At 48.5% G+C, this 27,572-nt stretch overlaps 1 protein-coding gene across 1 annotated transcript; it reads right to left on the bottom strand.

Annotated features, from left to right (window-relative positions):
- Positions 1 to 1,330: 1,330 nt before the first annotated feature.
- Positions 1,331 to 27,572, bottom strand: LOC133350873 (zinc finger protein ZFPM1-like). Its single transcript, XM_061565691.1, has 2 exons — positions 27,345 to 27,572; positions 1,331 to 6,815 (listed from the first exon to the last, which is right to left on the bottom strand). The coding sequence occupies exons 1-2, from the start codon at positions 27,382 to 27,384 to the stop codon at positions 4,693 to 4,695; spliced, it is 2,163 nt and encodes a 720-aa protein (XP_061421675.1). The 5' UTR covers positions 27,385 to 27,572; the 3' UTR covers positions 1,331 to 4,692.

The following is a 27,572-nucleotide window of genomic DNA, read 5'->3' as shown; positions in this document are numbered from 1 at the left end:
TTTTTTGATTATTGAAGGGTTCGAATGTCCCTCATTTGTTCCTATTATGTGACTTCACGTGCCAATTTTCAAAGCTAGGAATCAGAAAATATTAAAATGTACTTCTCATCAGGCCCAATGCTCTCAATTGCAGTCTCCAACTCTTATGATCAACTCTCTCTGGCCTAGCCATGAAGAACAGCCTTTACCTGAAACGTCTATATATTTTCCCTTTAATGGCAGTCTTATTGGCTCCTGATCATAATCGCATCTAAGAATAATTTCGCATGATTAGCAGATATCTTTATGATGCCCTTTTCTAACTGTGCACAGCTTTAATTAGCACACGAATATTGCTCCGGTCAGAGTAGTTTGAATGATGTGTTTAATCGTTTATTTCCATAGCCTGTCCGGCTTACCATAAATTCCGGCTAACTCTAGAAGTGTAACTGTATTTTAGGGTCATTTGGGCTGGAACTGGTTCTTCGCATCTTAACTATTGGGCAGAAAATGCGTTGCCTCCGAAACGTCGTGATTTTTTATTTTATTTTACTTTTATTAATTAAATTTTTTTTACCTACGTGACTTTACCGAAAAAACCTAAGAATATGAATCCTTGCAGTCACGAAAGCTTCAAATCTAGAATCAATAAATGCAGCTTTGATCTGAAGGGTGGAGAGAGAGAGAGCACCGTTTGTCGAACTTGCACAACGTTCTGCAGCCAATTGCGAGCGATCGTCTTTTCCGCTCGTGCCGATTTAAATGGCACAAGGGAACGTACTTAATCTAAACGCACTTTATTCTATTCAACCTGGCACTGAGCTAATCAAGTCATCTCCGAAGCCAAAAGCGCTCAGCTAGACGTTGTAATTCCTAATCCCCTATTCCTGTAACACCATAGGTGGCAGGTGGCTGGGGCTAACAGCCTTCTCAAAATTATTCTTCAGATTTTGCATTCACGCTCAGCCTATACAGCAAAACGCTCTCAGATCCGTAATCGGCGCCAGAGGTCACCACGTGGCAGAGGACGTGGCAGATTGAAGCCATTGAAAGAACTGTGCATTTTAAGTTATTTGAACGATTAACGTACAAAAACAACGGGAGATCATAATGTCCTCGACAAGCGGAGCACGTGGCAGACTGAATCAATCGGTGAACCCGTGCGCTAAAACGGCCGACCACGTGTCCTGCTAGCGAGGAACCTGCACTCTTTTTGGCTTTCAATCGTTAAAAAAATGTGTTTCAAATCATGATTTAGTCCCGCAAATAGTGATTAACAATTTCATCCAGTTGCGATATGGATACAATGGAATCCAATGTAATAACATATTTCAGTAAAGACAACCAAAGCACCCGTTCATCTATGTTTATTATACAATTTATGTACAGTATGTCATGCATTGCACACGTCGCGTTATACGTGGGACATTTTACGTGTTAAAAGTCCCAAGCATGGCCGTGTGTATCTGTGCTTATGAATTCGACATCAATGTCTTAAGACGTCCGCTCTCCACTGCTGAATGACTTTGTAGTGGACTTTTTTTCACGCCCGACGCTGATATGGGAAGGGCATTATGGGCAGATCCTTTTATCCACATTTAACCATGCATCGTACTCCTCTTAACCAAAAGCTGTGGATAAATGCAGATAATTGGCTCAATTTTGGGAAAATGTGCTCAACTATCTGCATTTATCCACACAGCTTTTAGTTTTTTTTTGGGGGGGGGGGTTATACATCTCATCCGTACTTGAGTGCATATAGCAGGATGCGATGCACGATGAGTCACATGCCATTGAGATACGTTAGGGCCAATTCGGTGCAGGATAAACCATTGGATGTTGATGAATCGTACGAATTCGATTCCACTTCCAGCTCACTCATCTAATGCGCTCAAACCTATGGATTACGGAGAGAACAGATGCACGAATCGCAACGATGAGATCGGTCTTGTGCAGGAGATGGATGGTAGCAGTAGTGGATAGACAATGGTTCGTGATGTCGATGTTACGCGTTCATTGGAAGGTTCATGGACGATTCACTGGATAATAACAAGGGCGGTTAATAGGAGAGCAGACCAGAGGAGTGTCATTGCATTTCATAATTTTCCAGGTATCCCTTGGAAGAAACCTGTATCAGCACCTTCTCATGTGACTTGAAATAGGATTTACCGATTCATACTGGGCATGCATTGGACCCCCACATTGACACTAACAACAGAGTCACGGTCGTGGTTGGCAGTTGCTACATTAAAGAAAAATGTGAACTTTGCACTTTTGCCATGCTCAAAACGTGACCGGAATTCATAATGCGTGTTGTTAAATTCAAACAAAAAAACTTTCTGATAATAACGATAACTTCGTCACACCTGCAAAGCAAGGTGAGAGCACCGATGCATTCGTCACAATCGTGCCGTTTGGGGTCTATACATCACGGTGGGTGATTGGAGACAGTGTTATCGACCGATGTGCCAAGTTTTTGTTAATTGTGCGTATGCACCACTGATACTTGATTCAAGTATCGGTGTTATAACAATAGCGCCACCTGTGGGACGCATGAGGTTTCATGCCTTTGCAAAACATTGCGCAGTGCTTTATTGCAAACGTATGTACGGTATGTAGAACTTCTTTCGCACCGTACGTAGCCAACCGGAGGTACGGGGGTAACATAGAAGCCTACAGGGTATACTGTCAGCTCTAACCCGTGAACACACATTTCAATGGCTTTTGTGTCAAATATAACCCACCGAGGCTAGCAAGTTCACGGTGTCTGCCAGCGATTCCATGAATTGTGAGGATATGCGGCCACAATTGTCTTTAGAGAATTCAACACATTTATCAATACAACTGTCTTTAAAAAAATAGTAGGTGACGTTTCGGGCAATGGCTCTAAGGCGGTGTTATTGACGAATGTGTTAACCGTCTGGTATTTGTGCACCATTACAAATACTGTATCACCAAATTAAGAATGTAGTTCACGATTGATTATATTGTCCACTTTTTATTTTATATCTCATCTCCGTATTTGCTTTTTGATTTCGGTCACTTGGTAGTTTCACGCTAAAATTATTGAAATTTACCCCCCCCCCCCCCCCCAATTTTTGGGGCATAAAACTACAGCAACAAATAATAGATGATTGTATTGGCTACAAAAATCCACGTTATACTTTTTTCTTTCTCGTTTGTACAGTCTTGTTCACTCTATGAACCTAAATGTAACAGCATATAATTTGCATATCATTTCATAAATTACAAACATCTATTTTTACAGGCACAAACGCGATGAATGCGTGTGCTGTGAGCCTTAAAAATCGATATAATCTTTGCATCATCACACCCCTGGTTTTACCACACACCTTACTTGTATTGTTTTTTGTGTTTTTTTCCGTGTTGTTTGTACGTGTTGTTTGCTCCATTACCTTAAATATAACACAAGCATAGGTTTTGCATGTAATTAGTATAAATTGTATGGAAAAAACTTCTCTCACTTAAGACTCCATGCAATATCGTGAGTGGTAGTGTCCTATACATATGTAATGGGTAAGGTTCAATGATTTAATCAGAGCATTAATGTTATTGTACTTAACAATAAAGCAGCATTTTGTAGTTATTTATTCCTACATCTTATTTTCGCTCGAATTTTAATATATGTGTTCGATGTTTATATGGTAGTGTTGCTGTTACAATGCAGAACCATGAGGGTCAGCGACTGTTCATCTAGCAGTGGATTGGCCGTGGCTGATAACGACGATTGAAGTTTTGTACGGAGTGTTGTTTTATTGAATACAGGGAGGTCTAACTACTAAACCTTGGCAGATACATTGTTTAAACTCCCATAATTCATGAAGGTCATTGTCCCTTATTAGCATTGTTTGGAATTAATCTCCCTTTTAAAGTCCCAAGTCAGTGTTGGAATTTCCACATTACCATGACGAGGCCCAGTCTGTCGTCAGGAAAAAAGCAGCGCCATGCCGGCCGTGCTAATTTCATTCACTCTGGTTCGATGATTATGATTATGTAATCAATACTGGCATTCATACACTACACTACATCAGTCATCGACTGAAATCTGGGATGACGTGTACATTTCAAGATGACAACAAACTTGGCATGGTTCTTAGCCCATCGAGCACTTCACATGATGAAGTGTTCCAAACTTATTTACAGTCAGCTATACGTGGATTCGAGAATAAAATAAATTAAAAAATACATTATATTAAATGTCAATAAAAATAAATGGGCTTGGGCAGGGCACGTTGGGGGAAGAAACGATGACCAACGGTCGAGACCAATGACTTGGTGGTAGCCGCAGAAAGATGTCCACGACGGAGGTGACGGGATGAAATCAGCTGGTGTGTGCAGGTGGTGTTTGCATTGCAGGATCGTAAGAGATGGCAAAGCCTTTGTGGAGGCCTTCATCCAGATAGATAACGATGATGATGATGATTAAATGACAATGGCGGAAAGGTGGTGCCAGTGTATGGCGCATTATCCTACTTACTCTTCCAATGAGTTTGATTGCTGGCGAGCGACATTTGAATCGCTCCTGTTATTCCCCATTCACCAACCCATACTGACCAGAGCAGGTACATATATAAATAACCCTCATGACCGACACGGCACGGGGGGAGAATCCTTCACCCAGCACTCGATTGACAATAGACTGTACATTATTACAATAATTAAATACATGACAGATACTTTGATCCCAAATTCCTACTGCACGGCGTGCGAGGCGCAGTAGAACCTCTTGTGCGCCACAAAGTTGGACAGGCTGCTGAAGCGGATATCGCACGAGCGGCAGTGCTTGCCCGTCGCACGCGGCGCCGTCGCCACGCCCGGGCTCCCCCCCCCGGCGCGCTCCGGGCTGGCGGCGCCTCCCCCCACCGACCGGGGGCAACCCGGCGAGTCCTCGGCATCCCCTGCGGCAGGAGAGTCGCTCGCAGACCGGCGATCGTCCGGTGACGTCTTCTCTTCCACCTTCTCCTCCTCCTCCTCCTCTTCCACGACTTCGATCTTCACCGTCACGGCGCTCGGGGATGGCGGCGTCCCCGCTCCTCCATTTTTCTCCGCGTATGCCGGGGAGGCGCCCCCCGCGCCCCCTAACGAGAAGTCAGGTGGTCGGACTCCGCCAGGGGTCGGGTAACCCCGCGGGAGGGGGGCGGCGGTGGTGGCGGCGGCGGCGTCGAGGGCCCCGTAGACGTGCGGACGGGCGGGCTGCGGGTCGGAGAGCGCCGCGGGCAAGCCGGGCGGCTGGCGGTGCAGCGTCGCGCGGCAGTAGTAGCGCTTGTGCGCCAGGTAGTTCTCGAGGCGGCTGAATGCGATCTGGCAGGACGCGCACTTGTGGTAGTCGCTGAGGCCCGCCTGACCCGGGTGAATGAAGCCGAGCGGGACGTGGCCGCTCAAATCCATCGGCACAGCGGCGACAGCGGCGGCGCTCGTGTCATCAAGGGGATGCCGAGAGAGACGCGGTGGCGGTGGTGGCGGTGGCGGCGGCGGCAGTGGAGGTGCACGGTCGACACAAACGCGCTTCGCTGCCGGCGCAGCTTCGGCTGCGGGCGAGCCATCCCGACTTTCGGCCGCCTCTCCATCGGAGGCCTTCCCCGAGGAGGAGGAGGAGGAACGAGCGGGGCTCCCCAAACTTCCGTCCGTGGACGAGCCAGGTGAGGCGCTCGCCGCGGCCCACCGCGTTCGCCGACTCCGCCGCCGCAGCTGCCCGGCAGGCGCGCCGCTCGTACCGGGCTGCCGTGGGACTGGGAGGCCCGGGAGTCGCGGAGCGACGGGGGCATCGCTGGCGCCGCCGCTGGCGCTGTCGCCGGCGCGGCCGTGCCGGGACGCGCAGTAGTGCCGCTTGTGCACAAGGTAGTTCTCCAGGCGGCCGAAGGTGATGCGGCACTCGGCGCAGCTGGTGCGCTCGGCATCGGGGCGTCGCTCGGCGTCTCGCAGAGCGACGCTCGGCGGCATCGTGTGGCCGCTGCCATGCGAGCCCTCGCGCTCCATCTTCACGGCGGCGGGGCTCGGCGCCGCCAGCACACCTGCGTCTCCACTTGTGCCTGCAGACGCGACGCCGGCGCCCTCCGCTTCCCTCGCGATCACCGAAGCGGAACTGCGTCGTTCTTCTGCTTCCGGCCGCCTCTGCTGCTGCTGCTGCTTCTGCTTCTGCTGGTGCTGCTGCTGCCGGGACGAGCAGTAGAGCGTCTTGTGCACGATGTAGTTGTCCACTTTGCTGAAGCTGATATTGCACTCGACGCAGTGCGTGGGGCCCGTGGGGTAGACGGCGGCCGCCAAGGAGCCCGGCGCGGCGCCCGTGCAGAGGCTGCCCGGGGCCGCTGCCCAGGAACCGCGCGGAACCACGCAGACGGCGCCCCCCTCGGCGGTGCCACGCTCCCGCGCCCCCGGGGACAGGGCCACCCGCGGAGCCGGGCAGTTCTGGGGCGACGGCATCTGATGGCGGGGACCAGGGGAAGCGGCGGCTTCGCTGGGACTTGGGGGCTCCTCCTTGATCCGGAGCGCCCCTTCGCTTTCCGGTTCCGCTTCACCGCTCGTGCCAGCGGCTTCATCCTCGGGAGCCTCCTCATCCTCCTCTTCCGCCTTCTCCTCCTCTTCTGCCTCCCGCTTGATGAAGGCGGCGGTGGCGGCGGGGGGCGAATTGCGAGCCTCAGGCTCCTCCTTGGGGGGCAACGGAGGGGAGCCCTCGCATGCGGGTGGAGAAGGAGGGTTCGAGGGGCCGACCGCCTCGCGGCAGTTGGGGCAGGAGAAGTCGCGGTGGCGTGGGGACAGGAGGGGACTCGCCCCTCCTGCCACGGGGCCTCCGCACGCGGTGCAGCACAGGAGGGCATCTGGGATACACGCACGCACATGCAGAGTCACCAAGAGTCACCCCTTCGAAATACGCACCTACGATTCAGCACGATTGGCTATGTGCGGCGCGAAAGAAGTTCTACATACATACATGAATGCAGTTACAAATGCAAATGAAGTTGTTTTTAAATTGCAATTCGTTGCAGTTTAAAAAAAAAATCCAGTTGTGCTCAAAATAGCCCGTTCTGGCAGCCCTGTCTGAGTGTTGTTTTCTCTAGCTGGCATTCCAGACAGAACAGAGCCAATTCAGGTTTTACTATGATTATAGTGGAGGAAAAATTTTGGGGGGGGGGGGGGGAGGGTGCTGATTTTTTATAGTTGAGTCATGACCTTGAACTCTGGACACCGCATTTGGAAATCAATCGTTGAGCGAGATGATGAGATCCCGAGCCATTCAGATTCATCACTCGGCCCTGAGAGATACAGCGAGTGCAGGCGGTGCGCAGATTAGAGCCCACGCTCACGCCCCGAACCGCTGATTGAAGAGATCCATTCGAGATACGCGGCCATAATGCGAAAATTTAAATCCGCTCATTATACAAGCAGGGCAGTGAGGGGGCACGGCTTGCGGGCGGGAGGCGCACAGGTTTTACTCCCGTTTCGGGTGTTCGCATCTCTGGGAAAGATTTGCAGCAGGCGTCACTGTGACCAGAACTCGTTCTCGCAAACAACTGTCATGTTCAGAATAAAAACATGGTCGTCGTCGTCGTCATCAGCCGTTGTATATCCACTGATATACAAAGGGCTTCTCGTGATGCCGATATCTCTCACGGTCCAGGCTATGTCAACTGCTACATCTGTAAATAGCATTTCGCCCTGAAAATATACGAGGAAAATGTACAGCCCTTTGTCATTCCACTGCTGGATGATGGCCTTCTCCATGCTATGTCAGTCATGGCCGTTATTTGACCATACTTCACCACACTGGTCAATTTGAGTTGCCGAAGGAGGTGACCATGACAAGAATATATATTTATATAACAATGCAGTGAATTCTAGCGCCCCTAGTGGCAACTTGGTTTATTTAATGCAATTACCGTCGAGTACGACATACGCAAAAATAACGTCATTGATTCTTAAACACACATGCATTTATTGTGAGTGTAAGAATTATTTTAACCAGATGCATCATTACAAGTACAATTTCTTATTGGTCAATGTAAATAAAAAAAATTCGTTTACAATTTTTAAGTATTTTTAAAGGTGTACAGTGGATAAATGGATGGTGACTCATCAACTCATCCACTACTGGATGAAGGCCTCCCCAAGTCATCGGCATCACTCATGGCCTAGGGATACTGTAATCCATCTCACGCCTGCATGAGCCCATCCTATTCCCTCGTCTCCACGGTGGTCATCCTCGTGGGCGCCATCATCCCCTTCTCGCAATGTGTCCTGCGCAAGTCCACTTTTCCGAGGTTGGTATGATATGATATCTCTAATTAGTTGTGTTCCTCTTTCTCACAGTTGATAATAATTGCAACTTGTAACGCGCTGAGCGTTCGCTCGTTCTCAAAGACGGAGACCAACTCCGAGGCACGAGGGACCACAGACACGTGGGAAGGCAGTCACGTGGTGAGTCGGCGTCAACAATTGGGCCGCTGCGGTGGCCAGATGTTAACCACCTCGTCTGGTATACAGGAGGTCGTGGGTTCGATCCCGACCCTGACTACTGTATATTTGGAATTTGCATGTTTTCCCCGTGGTCACGTGGGGTTTCCCCTCTGTATTTAGAAACATGCATTCAGAGTATTTGGATGCGATACATTTACACATGATGAACCACTTCGTTGAGCTATTATTTGTGGCCAGGTCGCTTGTGAAAAAGTGCTATATAGCTCAATGGGCCTTACCTGTTAAAGAAAATTGTTCATAGTTTAGTTTACGATTGCCCAAGCTGTGCGTCCATCTATATATTAATGCGTTATTAGCCAATCAATTAATGTTCACATGGTGAAAACCAGAGAACCCGGAGAAAATCCACATGTGCTAGGGGGAAAAACACTCTATCCCATACAGATGGAATGGTTGTAGCCCCTAATTTTTGCTGTACCGCCTTCTCCTGACAAGCTAGGGTATGGTACTTCAATGCTCTTGGGAAAGGAGTTTCCCAGCATGTGTGTGACCCATCAACCCTTTCCTCCGCAGTGCTGGATTATAGGCATGATCAGCTACCACACCCCCAGGCAGGATGGCACACCACTGGTTATTGACCTTGTGTGTGTAAAAAGTTGACCTGTGTGTGTATATATAGAGAAATATATATATATATATAAATTCAGTCACAGCCAACAATAACCTACGGTTCAACTCTCCTTTGTGGGTCCCGGGGCAGGTTAAGCCAACCCCGCCCACCACAAGGCACATTAACACCGAGCATCCCTTGCTCGCTCCGTATCTGCGCTCTCTATCAGGGCGGCGATAGATTTCAGGAAATTCGGGACCTTCCGCGATCTTTTACAATGATTTGGGGGGTAAAAAAAACCACCCCAACAATAATAATATCAACATAAAATGGAACGTGACTCGAAATGAGCTCTTCTCTAACTCCAACCATCACCACCACTACCACCCCTTCAACCGATTCCAAATCCCCTAAATCCACCCACCCCTCCGCCACAAAAAAATATGCATAAGGAAAAAGCTGGCCGGGGGCATAAAGTGTGACTAATGCCTCGTGATTTATCAGCCATTATCTGCACGGCCACGCAGACAGGGCTGCAGTCGCAGCTTGAAGCGCTCCCCGCCTGTTATCACCGCCGGGGATCAAACTGGATCGTGGATTATCAGAGGGCTGCAGGCTCCGCGAGAGGAATTCGAATGCTAATTCCGCGTGCTGATTGGCTGCGTCTCCGAGGGGGGGGGGGGTGTTTAAATCCGCGGCAGAGACGACAAGCGTCTTACTGGGCGACTTGCAAGACGACTTTCTCATCAAGGAGTGTCCATGTCCTCGATTTGACCATCATAATCACTGTGATCGTCGTAATTATTATTTTCTTCTTCTCAATCCATCAACGCGGTTCCAAGTCCCCACTCTCTTTCTCGTTTCAACCTTATCTAAACATCTACTGTCGCTCACTCTATGGTATTTCTTCAATATATTTTGATATTTCATTCGCAGCTGGCAGTCAGGAGGTGGTCACTGCGTGGTTATCTTCTTGGTTCTTTCGGTAAAGTCACGTAGAATGGAAATAATAAAATGATAAAAATAAAACATAATAAATAAAAATTCTCACGACGTTATTCTGTTTTATTATTATTATTTTATTATTTCCATTCTACGTGACTTTACCGAAAGAACCAAGAAGATGAATCCCTGCAGTCACGAAAGCTTTACTGCGTGGTTAGTTCTGTCTCCTCTCCAGGTCAGGTGAAGCCCTCACGAACCAAAAATGAACTTGCATTTTGGAAGGTCGGTTATTTATTGGGTGATGTTTATTCGTTGCATTTCACCCTTTACGAGATTTGGCTCTTGAGTTACACGTGGATCAACAAACATCTTGAATTTCTTTTCAAGGAGAGTGCAACCCGAGAAACATCTGCGGTTGCCACGCACCTAAGCTGTTCCCCAGTAAACACGCAACGCCGGGCCAACGTTGGCATGCGGTTAGATTGTTGGACCGACAGTGGACCAACCTTGGTCCCCGACGTTGACACCGATGGCCGAACTTTGGACCGAACATTGGTCCAACGTCTGCTGGACAATCCACGTTGACTGGGTTGTCCCCAGAGAGTCCCACAATATCTTCTTGGTTCTTTCGGTAAAGTAACGTAGAAAATAATAAAAAGAAAACATAATAAAATTAAAAATGTAATTATTATGTTTTATTTTTATTATTTTATTACCTCCCTTCTACGTGACTTTACCGAAAGAACCAAGAAGATGAATCCCTGCAGTCACGAAAGCTTTAAATCAAAAGTCCCACAATAGTTAGAACGTTCGTCAACAGGAGGGTCAGATGAACATTGCAATGAACGTTACAGCCGAGTGCATCAGTACGGAACTCGTAGCGGTCACTGTTACATCACTTCACTGACGTGATACTACAACTTCGATCCAACGAAGTCCAAAGAACACTCCAAGTAGCGAACATGACCCTCTCGTACATCCTGCCCAGTGGGGGGCTGATACGAGTTACAAGACTGCTATGAAATAATGTCAAAATATTTGAAACACATTTGGAGGGGGGGGGGGGGGTAGTTTAATTTTACTATTAAAATCACACGAAATATATTGTTTTGTTTTTAACAATGCACGCATGAGAGATAATGTCTGATTGTCTCAAGAATGAAGCTTCAAACACACGCAAGAGAAGAGCTCTCCGTTTGGACTCGGTCTTCCTCTGAATAAATTAATGCCACTCAAGCTTTTGCACCTCATGTTGAAGCCTATTTCGCCAATCCACTGCCGGATGAGAGTTCCCCCCCCCCCCATGCAATTCAGGTTGCGGAGGATTACATGACCAAACTTTTTCCCCGTAGGTCAGTGCAGATTGGAGATTGGTCAAGGCAGGGAACACAGACGTCGGGGGTATAGTACGGTACAACATGAAATGTTACCACTTGCCATTCCGTGCCCAGCAAGTAGCCCCAACAACCTCTAACACCCGATTGTGCGTAGTGGTCACCAAACTTAGCACTACCCGGGCCCACAACCCTGCTTCTGAGATCTGACAAGATCGGGGACATTGCGGGCAATTTACCAGAGTTTTTTTTACCAATGTCTCTTCTGGCCCATGAAAACAATAATGGGCCAGTTGCACTGACTAGTCAGCCGAATAACCGTGGAGGTGTTCGTGGTTGTACTGCAACAGCTGTCCAATGTGCTCCATTCGCTGGGGGCTCTTTTTAAATCCTTTATATTAAGTTCACTTGCTTGCTTGCTTAGGACCGTGCAAATCTTTCGGTCGTTTTTTAACCCACTTCCCGTGATCCAATCGAGCTGACATTTTGCACACAGACTCGATGTACGTGACAATTAATGTTCGTGAAAATTTTTTCTCCAAAATTTTACACTTTTTAGGACAAAAATATATTTAATTACCAATTGCTTAATGCTGCCATGCAATCATCTGACCCATAGGTGGCAGCCATCTCAAGCCAGAGGACGAGAGGACTCTAGCCGCCACGCATATAAAGGATTTATAGTGAAAAACTTTGTTTTTACGGGTTATACTTGTTCACTCTTCATTTCATTAAGAAGCTACCAAGCCGTGGAACGAAACGTCGGACAATCACGCAGAACAACCGCATGGTGAAACCCGAAATGAAAACATCGGACGGTTGTCCGAATTCTCAGCGACATTTGGTTGGGGAGGGGAGGTTGCGGTCGGGCGGGTGCTTCCGCGGATTTCTTCCGCCCCCGGAGGCCCCTTCGCCCCTCCCCCGTTTCTTTTTTTACGTGGCATCGTTTCTATCTGGGGCTCGCTTATCTGCCCTGGCATCGGTGCAAATTAATGGGGCCGCTTGAACGGTCCTTTTCATGCTGCCAGAGCCTCTGTTGGCGGAGAGACGGCGCAGAAAGATGAAGTAGAGTTGATTTTTTTTCTCTACTTTGTTTTTTTGTGTCTGTTTTGTTGTTGTTTTGCGAGGCAGTGGTCAACGGAACAGGAGTGTCTCTGCGTGCCCTTGTCTATGTGCCGCAACCCTTTTGTCGATCCACTGCCCTCTTCGATGCTGTGCGGATCGTGTGGATTACATGACCACACGTCACCACCAGGGCCGGATTAACCCATTAGGCGAATATGAGGGCCTTCCATTCCACATTGAAGTAACAGCTGAGCGACGGAAAATGTTTTTGTCTTTGAATTACGATGACATTATTCGTGACTTTGCCACTGTTAGAGATAGAAGAAAATATTTAAAGAAATTAGTTGCAGTGAATGATTTGTTTGATGAATTTACCTTGAGTCGAATGAATATGTAAATTGTACAAAGACAAATAGATTTGAAGACTTCAGAATTTAGTTTACAATATGTAATACATACTTAGGCCATTTCCTCCTATCAGACTTAAGAGTCCTCATAACACCATTGGAACCTCCTTTGCCAGTAGCAAAATATGATAATTGTTTTTTTACCCTTTTATCTGGCAACACAACTGACACCTTTTCCAATGGTGTAAATGTTTACTCCGAGCTCTCATACTCTGATGGTGCATTGTCTTTGAGTTGGGCGCCTTTTGGCGTCATCTGGTCCAACACCATGTGAGACTAGGCTCTAAGAAAAGCCGTCTCGGGTGTGGACCAATCAATTTCAAGGACAGTGCATACATTATCAGAGTTGTGTTTTTTGTTTGCATTCCGACCGCAGGTATTGTGGTCAATGCAAACATGACTCCTTGTAAAAAAGGTGTTAGTTTTGTTGCCAGATAAAAGGGTAAAAAAACAAGTCTCTTCTTCTGAATGATTTATGTTTGATGAATTTACCTTGAGTCGAATGAATATGTTAATTTTACAAAGACAAATAGATTTGATGACTTCAGAATTTTGTTTGCAATATGTAATACATACTTAGGCCCTTTCCTCCTATCAGACTTAAGAGTCCTCATAACCATAATTCGGCCCTGGTCACCACGCGAGTGATGGCGGGGCGGTGAAGGCAGGTAGGGAGCATCGACGCAGAGTACAGGGATGGATTTTGCTGCTGCTCCCTACACATAGCTCTAAGAAGAGTGGCCTATTACACACAACTTGTGTGTGCGTGTGCATGGTGGTCACCCAGCCAAACGCTATCCAGGCTCAACTCTGCTTAGATCTGATGAAATCAGGCGCCTTCTGGGCGATTTCACTTAAGGAATGTCCATATGGGATTTTTCATGCGTACGAACGCATGAAGGAGACGCGATTATGCTCGATTACAGTGATGTATCGCATTTTTAAGTCAGCTCGCCATGGGTGTGATCGGTCCAAAAATATCAACGGAACGCATTTTCGGGAGTCAAAAGTGCCCCGTGACCAAATGAGCCTCGGCCAGCGTTTATCATCTTTCGCGAAGGGGGGGGGGGGGGGGGAGGTCTCCAGCCAATAGTGGAAATTCCACATTACTATTACAGGGACCAATGCTGACCAGAGGACAACCACTGTTGACTTCCCACGAAAAGGCAGAGCTCCACAATGTGTTAGCTATTTTACAGACCCTGTAAATATGATAACGACAATGAGGATATTTCTACATGACTGTGCAGTATGTGTGGTGGAGTAGTGACCAAGTAGTCAGCACACACAATGTACCATCAACCTGGCAACCTTAGTGCCCTTCCCAACACAATTAACGTACAAGGTGTGGGGGGGGGGGATATCTGAATCAGGCTTCGCTTCGGTCCCCTCCGCCTCCTGTACCATCAACCTGCGCTTCTGACCAGCACGGTGACATACATCCACATAGCTCCTATGATCAACACGGCGTAGAGACACTTTCATCCAGCGGTGGACCGACGAAGGGCAAAGGGCTGCGGCATTATTACACAAGACCATATCTGCGTCCATAAAAAAAAAATAACGTCGCGTAGGTCGTTGTACGAGCTCGTGTGCCAGACAAAATGCTTTATCTTTGCAATCGTTACGAAAGGTACAGTTCTTATGAAATGACATTGACAAGTGAAACAAACAAAAGCGTGCATTTCAAGAGCATAGAAGTGTAATTCAATACAAGGGCGCGCGTGCGTGCATGCACGCGTGTTCTGTTGACGCTGCTAGTAAACCGAGCGAGAGAGCTGGATTTATTCAGAGGGAACGTCGGTGGCAGTGAGTTAAGGACATATTCATCCTCACTTAGTCTACATAGCGGCATAGGCAGCAGCGCTAACAGAACAACCTAGCAGAGTAAACCGAGGCTTACCTGTGACCGTGTTAGGAGGAGTGTCTCGACTCACATGAGTTATAACATTCCCCGTATTCTCATTCGCTGTGTTCTAAATGCATGCCCGCTGCCCGTATCCATGCCGATGCGAAGGTGACGCGATTGGCAGGTCCTATTGTCAAAGCCCTGTTGGCAATCCGCTGCTGTATGAGAGCCTCTCCATGCCGTGCTCCATCGTGGGGGGCTATTTGACCCGCACTGGCTGGCCAGAGTGGGTTGGTTACATGACCGCATGGATGCGGGGGGGGGGGGGGTAATATAAGTACGGCACAACAATGGATATTGCTGCCCTGCCCTTTGCTGCGCGCCACGTCATCTGGAATGCGTCCGATGTCATCAGCTCTCAGAAGCTAAGCAGGTAGAAGGGAAATAATAAAATAATAAAACATAATAAAATAATTCTCACGACGTTTCGGCCACAACGCAAGCAGCCGTCCTCAGGTGAAGAACAGGTCTGAAGAACAGGTCTGTCGGAAAGACAGCCTGTTCTTCACCTGAGGACAGCTGCTTGCGTTGTGGCCGAAACGTCGTGAGAATTATTTTATTATGTTTTATTTTTATTATTTTATTATTTCCATTCTACGTGACTTTACCGAAAGAACCAAGAAGAAGATCCTAACATCCGACACAAATAACTTCCTTTAATCAATCGGATGTGCCACTTCTGGATTACTCATATGATCTGCACCTTTCTCTCTTTGTTATGATTGCTCGGATCACGCAAATAATGACCTCGGTCCAGACGCAGTGGTGAGTGCACAAGGTGATTTTTTAACCGGGTCTGCGTCAGCCCCCCTTCACCAACTCGCATTTACCAGCGTGGTCAAGTACGGGCGAAAAACCCCTACAATCGACGTAGAATGGGAATCAAGGGTTTATTCCACAGAAGATTGACAGAGCGATTGTAAAATATGATTGTTTTTCTTACGATGTTTTTATCTGCCATGTTGATTTTCTAAACCAAATTAGGACAAAAGATCGCCACTGGAAGCCTCGTCGTGACGATCACATACTACCGTGAACTTAGGGGTAGGGACAATCACGTAAAATTTACTTATTACATTAGTAACCTTTTAGAAAAGAAAAATCCTCAACTTAACCTAAAACCTCCACTCTTTCACAATGGTGCTGAATGAAATGTGTTGGGGGTTTTTTTTGCATGTGTCTAGAAACCAAAGCACGTAGATACAATCGTTACATATTTGAAATACGATACTTTGTAGAAAATAGACGGCAAAACTTACTCGCTGTACTACGTCGTGTGTGCACTACCTCGTAGCCTCGCTAGTAACCGATTACAGCGCTGAAATTTATGGCCCAGTAGGACGGTTTATGTGGCTTTGGTGCGTTCGGCAGTTTGTTGCAGAGGTTTGCGGTTCAGATCCAACGGCCGCCCTGGTTATTACTGCGGTGATGCGTATTAACCGTAAGAATACTACGCGCCGTCTGCTTCACAGCGGACGTTAAAGATTCCGTAACATCGTTCGCAAAGGGTAGGGGGAAAAAATGTGTGCTGGGGTCACTTTTAAAATGTGACTAATTTGAAAAATGTCCTGCTAATTACTCAATTTCGATTACACACAGCAATCATTTCCCCCTACTGGACCCTGCTGCGAAACAGTTGTTTGACTCTGTACGGCTTTCTTGTCTCAACAAGCACGATAATAATAAAAAAACATGTTGAATATCTGGTCACATCTGGCCCATGAAGCCTCTTGGAGTGAGTGGCCTGCCCAGCTCTGGCTGCTTGGCCCGTCGAGACATGAAGATAATACAGATTAGCGAGATGAAAGAGAGACAAACAAGAGACGGAGATGAGAGGGCTGCAGACAGGAGATAACGATTGGCGAGATGAAAAGAGCGATAAGACGCGAGAGATGAGAGACCTGGAGACAAGGGGTACGTACAACATTCGTGGCCACACGTGTGTAGATGTCATGATGACACGATGCCAGTCACACAGCACGTGACGTCGCGGAGGCCCCCAGCACATGCCGATTTTACCGTGGCCTGCTGGGAAATATAGTTGAAGAACGCTGTTGTGTAAGAAGTGTGGTTAGCAGAATTCTGGGAAAGGAAACGCACAATGGAAAATATTAATTACCAAAATCCCTATTTAACCTTTTAAAATGTTGGTGTAAGTTAGCGAGCACCTATTAAGGACAGTACGGGAACTTGATGGGATAATGTTATCAGCACCACGCCCAGCTGCTTTTGTCTCCCCTGTGCTGTTTAAACAATGCATCAGGTACTCATTTAAGGCTGAGTTCGCGCGTGTGGGGCCATGGAGTGTTTTTTGTTGTTTTCGCACCGCTTGCTGCTGCTATCAGCTACGATTGGGAATTGAACCCCGGGAGGCTGGGTTCATAGCGCAGTGCGTGAACCACTGCACCGTCAACATCTGTAAAGGTCACACACAGAAACAGGGAGGAGGGCAAACGATTTGAAGGCAAAGCAAAATATCTAAACATACACAGTCCTCACCCAAATCCTATCCCCAACCCCCCTACTGACCCCAACCAATTAGCCCATCAACCATTTAAGGTTGATGGGCTAATGGATACACAACCCTCACGAACTTGCCCATGAGCATGAGCCCTTCTCGGATCCGAACCCGAACCAACTATCTGGCCAGCCACCAGTAGTACGCCTTCCTGATGATCTCTCTCTTACCAATTAGCCAATCAGCCACTCGTACACACTCGCTCTCCTACTGATCCTACATCTAAGGAACCACACGCGGACACTATCCATCACATTGATCCTAACCCTAATCAACTGGTCAACAAGACTATTACTTGCTTTTACCACTGACATTAATCATAACCCCCTTGTCACATAGCCAACCCATCTGATGTCATGTTTAGTTGAATTTTTAGTTTTAGTGTTTGCCAAGCCACCACTCTCCAACACCGAAAAACACACAAAGATCCCCCGTATAGCCTCAACAGACTCTTGGGGCAAGTGCTGTTAGCGAGGACCTATGAAGACTGGCACGACACACGAGGGTGTGGGAAGTCAACACCACTCCTGGCTGCTTTTGTCTCCCTCTATACTCTCTGAATGCCGAGTCAACCTAGGGGAGGCCCACGACCGCTTCACTGTTATTGGCCATGAGCGGGAATCAAACTCAGGTCGCAGCGTTCACAGTGCTGACCACCCGTGCCACCACATCGCTACACACTCACACACACACAGACATAGTGTCACACACACAGACATAGTGTCACACACGCACAGTGTCACACACACACAGTCACACACACAGAGAAGCACACACGCAGACACAAAGGCAAATATACCAATTATAGCCAACAACAGACTGGCGGGGCAAGTGCTGTTTGCGAGCAATGATAAAGTGCCAGCGCAGCACACGAGGGGGTGGGTGGCCAGCACCACGCACGGCCGCCTTTGTCTCCCCAGTGGCAATGGGTTACAGATCATAAAACATAATGCGCCGAGCCCTTCGCCACCGCTCTCCGAGCACACACACAGTGTCACACACACAGTGTCACACACACGCAGTGTCACACACACACACAGGCATAGTGTCACACACACACAGGCATAGTGTCACACACACACACAGGTATAGTGTCACACACAGACACAGTGACACACAGACACAGTGACGCACAAATAGTGTCACACACACACAGTGTCACACACACAGGCATAGTGTCACACACACAGGCATAGAGTCACACACACACACAGGCATAGTGTCACACACAGACACAGTGACACACAGACACAGTGACGCACAAATAGTGTCACACACACACAGTGTCATACACACACAGTGTCACACACAGGCATAGTGTCACACACAAAGTGACACACCGACAGACACACACAGACACAGTGACACACCGACAGTCACACACAGACACAGTGACACAGTGACACAGAGACACACACAGACACAGTGACACACACACAGTCACACACAGACACAGTGACACACACAGACACAGTGACACACACAGACACAGTGACACACACACAGTCACACACAGACACAGTGACACACACACAGTCACACACAGACACAGTGACACACACACAGTCACACACAGACACAGTGACACACACACAGTCACACACAGACACAGTCACACACAGACACAGTGACAGTCACACACAGACACAGTGACACCCCCACAGTCACACACAGTCACACACAGTCACACACAGACACAGTGACACACCCACAGTCACACACAGTCACACACAGACACAGTGACACACCCACAGTCACACACAGTCACACACAGACGCACACACACAGTGTCACACACACAGACACAGTCACACACAGACACAGTGACACACCCACAGTCACACACAGACACAGTGACACACACACAGTCACACATAGACACAGTGACAGTCACACACAGACACAGTCACACACCCACAGTCACACACAGTCACACACAGACACAGTGACACACCCACAGTCACACAGTCACACACAGTCACACACAGACACAGTGACACACCCACAGTCACACACAGTCTCACACACTGACAGTCACACACAGACGCACACACAGTGTCACACACACAGTGTCACACACACAGACACAGTCACACACACCGACAGTCACACAGACACAGTGACGCAGGAACAGTCACACACAGTGACACACCAACAGTAACACACCGACAGTCACACACAGACGCACGCACAGGCAGAGAGCGAGGAAATTGAGGAGCCCCCAAATCGGTTCCATCTGGCTGGGGCCGCGTCCGTGCCGCCCGCGTTATCTGCCTCTCCCCATCGCACGCCCCGGCATCTCCCTCCCCTCCTCCTCCCCTCTCGCTATCTCGCGCATGATCCATCTCCGTCCATCGCGGCGTGCCCGGGGAGATGAGAGGCGATACGCACGCGCCCCGCCGGCTCCCACCATCTCCACCACCCCTCCCCCCCGCGCTCCTCCTCTCTCTCTCTCTCTCCCTGTGTGTGTGTGTACACGGTGTGTGTGTACTCACACTGTGTGTACGTACTCACTGTGTGTGTGTACACACACTGTGTGTACGTACTCACTGTGTGTGTGTACACACAGTGAGTGTGTACACCCAGTGCGTGTGTGTACGCCCAGGGTGTGTGTGTGTGTGTACGCCCAGTGTGTGTGTACTCAATGTGTGTGTGTGCCCAGTGTATGTGTGTGTGTACTCAATGTGTGTGTGTGCCCAGTGTATGTGTGTGTGTACTCAATGTGTGTGTACACAGTGTGTGTGTGTACCCTGTGTGTGTGTACACAGTGTGTGTGTGTGCCCAGTGTGTGTGTACTCAATGTGTGTGTACACAGTGTGTGTGTGCCCAGTGTGTGTGTACTCAATGTGTGTGTACACAGTGTGTGTGTGTGTGCCCAGTGTGTGTGTACACAGTGTGTGTGTACACTGCGTGTGTGTACATACACACAGTGTGTGTACGTGTACACAGTGTGTGTACGTGTACACAGTGTGTGTGTACACTGTGTGTGTGTACACTGTGTGTGTGTACACTGTGTGTGTGTACTGTGTGTGTGTACACAGTGTGTGTGTACACAGTGTGTGTGTGTAACCAGTGTGTGTACCCTGTGTGTGCGTGTACACCGTGTGTGTGTGTACCCAGTGTGTGTACACAGTGTGTGTGTGTGTGTACCCATTGTGTGTGTGTGTACCCAGTGTGTGTGTGTGTACCCAGTAGGTGTGTGTGCCCAGTGTGTGTGTACCCAGTGTGTGTGTGTACTCAGTGTGTGTGTGTGCCCAGTGTGTGTGTACCCAGTGTGTGTGTGTACTCAGTGTGTGTGTGTGTGCCCAGTGTGTGTGTGTGTACTCAGTGTGTGTGTGTGCCCAGTGTGTGTGTGTACTCACTGTGTGTGTGTACACACAGTGTGTGTGTGTGCCCAGTGTGTGTGTACACAGTGTGTGTGTGTGTACTCAGTGTGTGTGTGTGCCCAGTGTGTGTGTACCCAGTGTGTGTGTGTACACAGTGTGTGTGTGTGTGTACACAGTGTGTGTACCCATTGTGTGTGTGTGTACCCAGTGTGTGTGTGTGTGTACCCAGTATGTGTGTACCCTGTGTGTGTGTACCCAGTGTGTGTACACACAGTGTGTGTGTGTGTGTGTACACAGTGTGTGTGTGTACCCAGTATGTTGGTGTGTTTACACACAAACACACCACGCCCTACAAGTACACGTACCAAATTGACTCAACCCCTTGTGTTAACGTGGTAAACTCACCACGTGAAGTATGCTAACGATCAGTGTACACGATAGCACATACGCTGTGTACACGTGGCATGCACACACATCAACCCCAATACATTCGGACTAATATAGTGCGCATGTAGCAAACACACACACACACCCCTGCACCAGATAGCACCTCCAGATAGCACACACGCGCATACTTTTCGTGTCCATATCGCACAGACGCACATACTGTGCAATGTGGCTAGCACATCCACAGCTGATATGGTAGTGTGCATGCAGCAACATAGAGCAATGAAACACCCCGTGTACACATTGATACCTTCCATGTGAACACTGCACATTCAAACCCTGACACACACACACAGCAATACATAGTACTAACAACCTTGACCACAGCACATTCATACCTGACCCTGTACACAATGTACACACACACACATAATATACACAGCACAATTCATATACCCGCCGTGATACGTGTAGCACACAAAGCCACCGTATACAAACAAACAGCATGGCCAGACCTATAAAAGAATCAGCAAATACCACAGATACCCTATGCATACACAAACAGTAACAACAAGGCACCACTATCTGTCACATCACTCACTTGTGGGTATGTCCTACTCACTTGTGCCAGGCTAGGTGCATGGGGAGCACACTGAATGAATGTCTAAGGCTGTTAAGCTCAGAGGACTTGGCAACTGCACCATATGAGAAAGCTACTCACGATCAGCTCCGTATATTTAGCAATCAAATAGAAAGGTGCTAATTAATTATTTTGTTTAGGTATTTAACGTTATTATGAATGATATAATTTTGGGTCGAACTAGGGACCCATGTCAAAAAAAAGAGGGCCCGGGCGTATAACATTTGGCAGTTCACCAGCATTGATTGAACATCTGGCAGTGATGAGATTAGACTGTGTCGAAATCGGCCCAGAGTTTTGTTTGTACCGAATCAATAATAATAATACAGTAATACTACTCTGCTAAAATGAAGCACTCCCAGAAGACCGTTGGGCGATGAGGTTGTGTATGAAATGTTTTTTTTCACGTAGAGAGACAGATATGTGAAGGAGACATATTGTCTGCTGCCTAATTATCTGCGTTATGTATATTCGGGGTAGACATGCAAACGAGGCTCGCGACTATTTTGTATCAGGAAGGTTGGCGAGCAGTTATTACAAGAACGAGCGTTGATTTCTGGGTTATGATTCGATTCAACCGTCGATTTTTTCTCGTTTGCAATTTCCGTCTGGAATGTTCCACCTCGTATGTGCTCTCCCCTTCGTTTAACGAGCCTCGATTAAACAGTTGCGTACGTGGCATATAACAATTTGCATACGCTTGTGATTATATTAATATCCGATTCAAAGTTATGCAAAATGAAACACTTTTTTTGGTGATGTTGCTGCTTTGGCAGTGGTGCACAATTAACAAAGAGACTCAAAACATTGCAAAAAAAAAACGTGGCCTTAAAAGGAAAAATTATAATAATAAAATGGCCCACCTTTGTTCACAGCACACAGAGACCACTCCCTCTACCCCAATCATCTATATTCTGTGAGGAAGGCCCATTGTCCGAAACGTCACTTGTTATATACATTTTTCTTTAAGACCAGAGTGTTATTGACGAATTCGCTGATATTTTTGTTTCTCGAATATATGTAATGCACGGTGAGTGTAAGAAACGATTAATCGACATTTACTTGCTAAGCCAGAAGTCAATGCGACACCCCCCCACCCTCTTCGATATCAACTCAGTGTCCTCTGATGCCAAAAAATCCACAGCACAATGAGATACAGGTACCATGCAACAATTAACGGGCCCATCGTGAGAACGGCGTGCTCTCACGAAGAGCATACAAGTCAGCAGTGTTTATTTAGTCGGGAAGTGCAATAGGCCGATGGAATAAAACGCATTGTTTTTATTTGAACAGGTGGATTGAAGTTGCACTCATGTGGTTATCGTTTGCCACTTACATGGGTCACCACCATACATAACATATGTTATAGGCCGTGGGGCCACGTTGTTTTGGCAGGACAGGAAAAAAACCCACCATTATGTTGTACGGTACTTCTATGCTCCCACGTCCATGCTCCCAGCTGCCTGCATCAACCCGCACGTAGCGAAGTATGGTCAAAGAACACGCGCATGGACTTGACGAATGGGTCCTACGTCTACAATGGTATTAATTTTAGATTTGAAGCTTTCGTGACTGCAAGGATTCATATTCTTAGGTTTTTTTCGGTAAAGTCACGCACCTTAACAACTCTTGGAACCTCCGAGTTCAACCAGTCTACACAACAAAGGCTCATTCCTAACAGCGTGCTTCAGCCGCACCGAACCTCACAATAACAATATCCAGGGCCTACCTTGGCTCCTCCCACCCTCAACCAGTATATATACAAATACTGTGTTCTTGGAATTTCTCTTACTTGATTGATACAACTACCGTGATTTTTATTTTATTTTTATTTTACTTTTATTAATTTAATTTTTTTTACCTACGTGACTTTACCGAAAAAACCTAAGAATACGCAATGGTATTAGTTCACTCCGAGAGTGCGGGTCGCTTGGGATGCCCACTGAACCCAAGCAACCGGTCCTTCCTGCATCAAGGTTTAGTTCGGGCGTCAGGGCTGGGGTCAGGGGGTCAAGCCGCCACCGCCGCACGCGCGATTCCGAGGACGCGTGCATGAGACCTGCATGGGGTCGGGTTCGCTGCGCGTTTGCATCACAGAACGCTGATCGCATCACAGATAAGACGAATAGTTTCGGGTCCCAAAAATACTCAGCACGCGACACACGCCGTGGATTCCCACGAGGCTACGAGAGTGAGTTATGGAGGCGCGCGCGTGTGTGAGTGTGTGTGTATGCAGAGCGGTAGTGTAGCGGTTAGCGCGCTGCGCTATGAACCTGGCGACCCGAGTTCGATTCCCGCTTACGGCAAACACCAGTGACGATTATCTGAACCGGTCCTGGGCCTCCCCTAGGTCGACTCAGCCTTAAATGAGTACCTGGTGCGGTGTGTAAACATCGCCGCTAGGGAGACAAAGGCGGTCGGGCGTGGTGCTGGCCACCCACCCCCTCGTGTACCGTTCCGGCCTTCATAGGTGCTCGCTAACAGCACTTGCCCATACAGTCTGTTAAGGCTATATGGGGGATCTTTGTATGCAGAAGGGCCATAAATAAACATTATTCGAATTTGGGCTCCCAAAATTGTACGGCTCTGAAGCTGATGGGGGGAGCGGTGGTGCAGTGGTTAGCGCGCTGCGCTACGAACCCCTGGCGACCCGAGTTCGATACCCGCTCACGGCCAACATCGGTGACGATTGTCTGAACCGGTCCTGGGCCCTCCCATTGGTTGACTAAATCCGTGCGCTTATAAATAGCAACGTCCATCCTACAAAGTCCCGTCACAAGGGAGAAATACAAACAAATAAGCACAATATTTTTTTCCCCCGTATTGAAACGGCTGCACGCCGTATGGACCTGAAAACTCAATTTCCCTGTGTAGAGGAGTAGTGGAGAGTGGTGGCGTCGTGTGCGCTGTCCGGTGCGGTGACCTCACGGGACGTGGGGTCGCACGCGCTGGGCAGTGCACGTGACATCACCCCTCCGAGGGTATATAAGGGAGACCCCGTAACGTAAGCGGGGTCACTATAGGAACGGGGGAAGTAAACAGGGTGAAGAGGGAACCAGGGATAGTGAGAGGGATCAAATAGGGAGTCTGGGGAAGAAGCCGGTGGTAGCCGAAGAGGTGCTTCTCTCTCCGGTCGGTGGAGTCGGCAGACTCCACGATCCGACACGAGAGAGAGAGACCGGAGCTAGCCGGCAGGGACCCAGACTCAGAGTAGGACCCCTAGCCCCTGGGAGTTGTGCACCCTGTGTAGTATTGACCAAGAGTAATAAACCCTGGCGGAAGCCCCTAACCATACCTCCGTCTCCGAGTACGTCCGTCGGTAACTTCTCTACACCTGCACAACAATATGGGTAAACCGTATGGGTTGACAGGTATGAAGTATGGTGAAACAAGCCATGTCACCGATGCAGCGGTGGGGGAAGATTTCATCGAGCCGTGGGTTAAACAGAAGAACTGCACACTATTATAATTTATATCGGTGGAACGATTCGATTAATTCCTGGTCGTAATGCAATTTAAGGATTTTATTCGTCTCGCATGATGGTGTTGTTTTAAAAGAGGTAATAATCCCACTCGGTAAATGACGCGGAACTTCATAACAACGGTATCAAAGACAAAGATTTGAAAATGTCTATCGCTTAACTTTCAACAAAGTGGTACCGCTTTATCGACCTCACCGATTATCCTTCGCATTGGGATAGGGGCGACTTTACGTGCAAATTATATTCGATGTATACCAATTACAACTTCAGCGGAAGACGATTATCAGGGTATTGTGTGATAAATGACCATCCCAATCACGTAGCGTGGTGTTGTCGTCTTTGTTAAACACGTGGTCTGCTGCACACACGATAGCTGTCCATTATAATGCTCTGGAAGGTTTAACGACGCGTTTATATTCAGGCTACCGACTACGTGACTTTACGAATCCCTGCAGTCACGAAAGCTTTAAATCGAAAAATTTGATGCGTTTATATTTACGCGATCGAACCCAAAACAAACAAAAAAACAAACCCCACTTTATGATGAACGTGACCTAGAAGGGCCCAAAACCAACACGAATGAAATCTCCCAAAACGAACACAGCATGTCAGGGCCTGTGAGCTGATGGGTTCAACTCATTGATCAGCCTAAACGTTCCTTCCGCCACTCGAGCTGATCGTCATGAAGACAAATAAATGACCACCACCGCGCACTATTTTTAGGGCCGAGTGGGCCTAGAGGACACCCAGGACCCCCTATCAGATAATCGCCGCTGATGTTGTCTGTGGCTGCGAATAGAATTGAAGTTTCCGTTTCGGAGGGCACTTTACTCGAGGATTCCGCCTGTGTAGCCTTTGACAGACTGTTGGGTCACGCCCGACCGCCTTTGTCTCCCGAGTGGCGATGTTTATTAGACACCGCAACCGGAGACTGACTTGAGGCCGAGTCGACCTAGGGGAGGCCCAGGACCGGTTAAGATAATCGTCACCGATGGTGTTGGTGGCCGTGAGCGCGAATAGAACTCGGGTCGTCCGGGTTTCTTGCGCAGCGCGCTCACTGCTACACCCACCGCTCCCCACATCGTAACGCACAAGCGCACAGACACCAACACACACACCAACACACAACGACAACACACACACACCAACACACACACCAACACACAACGACAACCCAACACGCACACACACACACACCAACAACTCAACACACACACACACCAACAACTCAACACACACACACACACCAACAACTCAACACACACACACACCAACAACTCAACACACACACACACCAACAACTCAACACACACACACACCAACAACTCAACACACACACACACCAACACACAACGACAACCCAACACGCACACACACCAACACACAACGACAACCCAACACACACACCAACACACAACGACAACCCAACACACACACCAACACACAACGACAACCCAACACACACACCAACACACAACGACAACCCAACCACACACCAACACACAACACCCCAACCACCGCACACACCAACACACACACACACCAACACACACACACACACACACACCACACCCAACCACACACCACAAACCCACACAACACACAACACACACCAACACACAACCACAACCCAACACACACCCACAACCCAACACACACACACACCAACACACAACCACAACCCAACACACACAACGACAACCTAACACACACCCAGCACACAACGACAACCCAACACACGCACACACCAACACACGACAACCCAACACACACACCAACACACAACGACAACCCAACACGCGCACACACCAACACACGACAACCAACACACACACCAACACACGACAACCAACACACACACACACCAACACACAACGACAACCCAACACACACACACCAACACACAACCACAACCTAACACACGCACACACACCAACACACAACGACAACCCAACACACACACACACCAACACACACGACAACCTAACACACACCAACACACACGACAACCCAACACGCACACACACCAACACACACGACAACCTAACACACACCAACACACACGACAACCCAACACACACACACACCAACACACACGACAACCCAACACACACCAACACATAACGACAACCCAACACGCACCCACACCAACACACAACGACAACCCATCACACACACCAACACACACAAACACCCCAACACGCGCACACACCAACTCACATAACAACGCGCGTCTTACAACTGGAGCCCCCCACCACCCCACCGGGTATCCACCGTCACCCCCCGGCTCGCCCTCCCAGGACACTCACGCTCGATGTGACGAGGTCGACTTTGCTTGCGACGAGACATTGTCAGACGTGGTGGAGGGGGGGGGGGGTGTGAAGAGGTGAGACGATGGGACGAGGAGTAGGGGGGGTGGTGGTGAGGCCAGTCGTGATGAGACGAGGGGGACCTCGAGCTCGAGAGAGAGTCCGTGAGCTCGAACGCATTCGCCTGTCCCCCCCCCCGTCTCCCTCTCTCGCCGTCTCTCCCTGCGG

The sequence above is a fragment of the Lethenteron reissneri genome, chromosome 35 (genome assembly GCF_015708825.2).
Source record: "Lethenteron reissneri isolate LAM-NWPU_2019-01 chromosome 35, ASM1570882v1, whole genome shotgun sequence".
Taxonomy (NCBI): domain Eukaryota; kingdom Metazoa; phylum Chordata; class Hyperoartia; order Petromyzontiformes; family Petromyzontidae; genus Lethenteron; species Lethenteron reissneri.
Note: the sequence above shows the minus strand (reverse complement) of the source record. Positions and strands in the feature narration are given on the sequence as shown.

Bases quoted from the DNA above. Each gene is read 5' to 3' on its own strand.
- LOC133350873 (XM_061565691.1), bottom strand. From the start codon at position 27,384: ATGTCTCGTCGCAAGCAAAGTCGACCTCGTCACATCGAGC. The intron at 6,816-27,344 runs GTGAGTGTCCTG...CGTGTATCCCAG, and splicing joins TCGACCTCGTCACATCGAGC to ATGCCCTCCTGTGCTGCACC.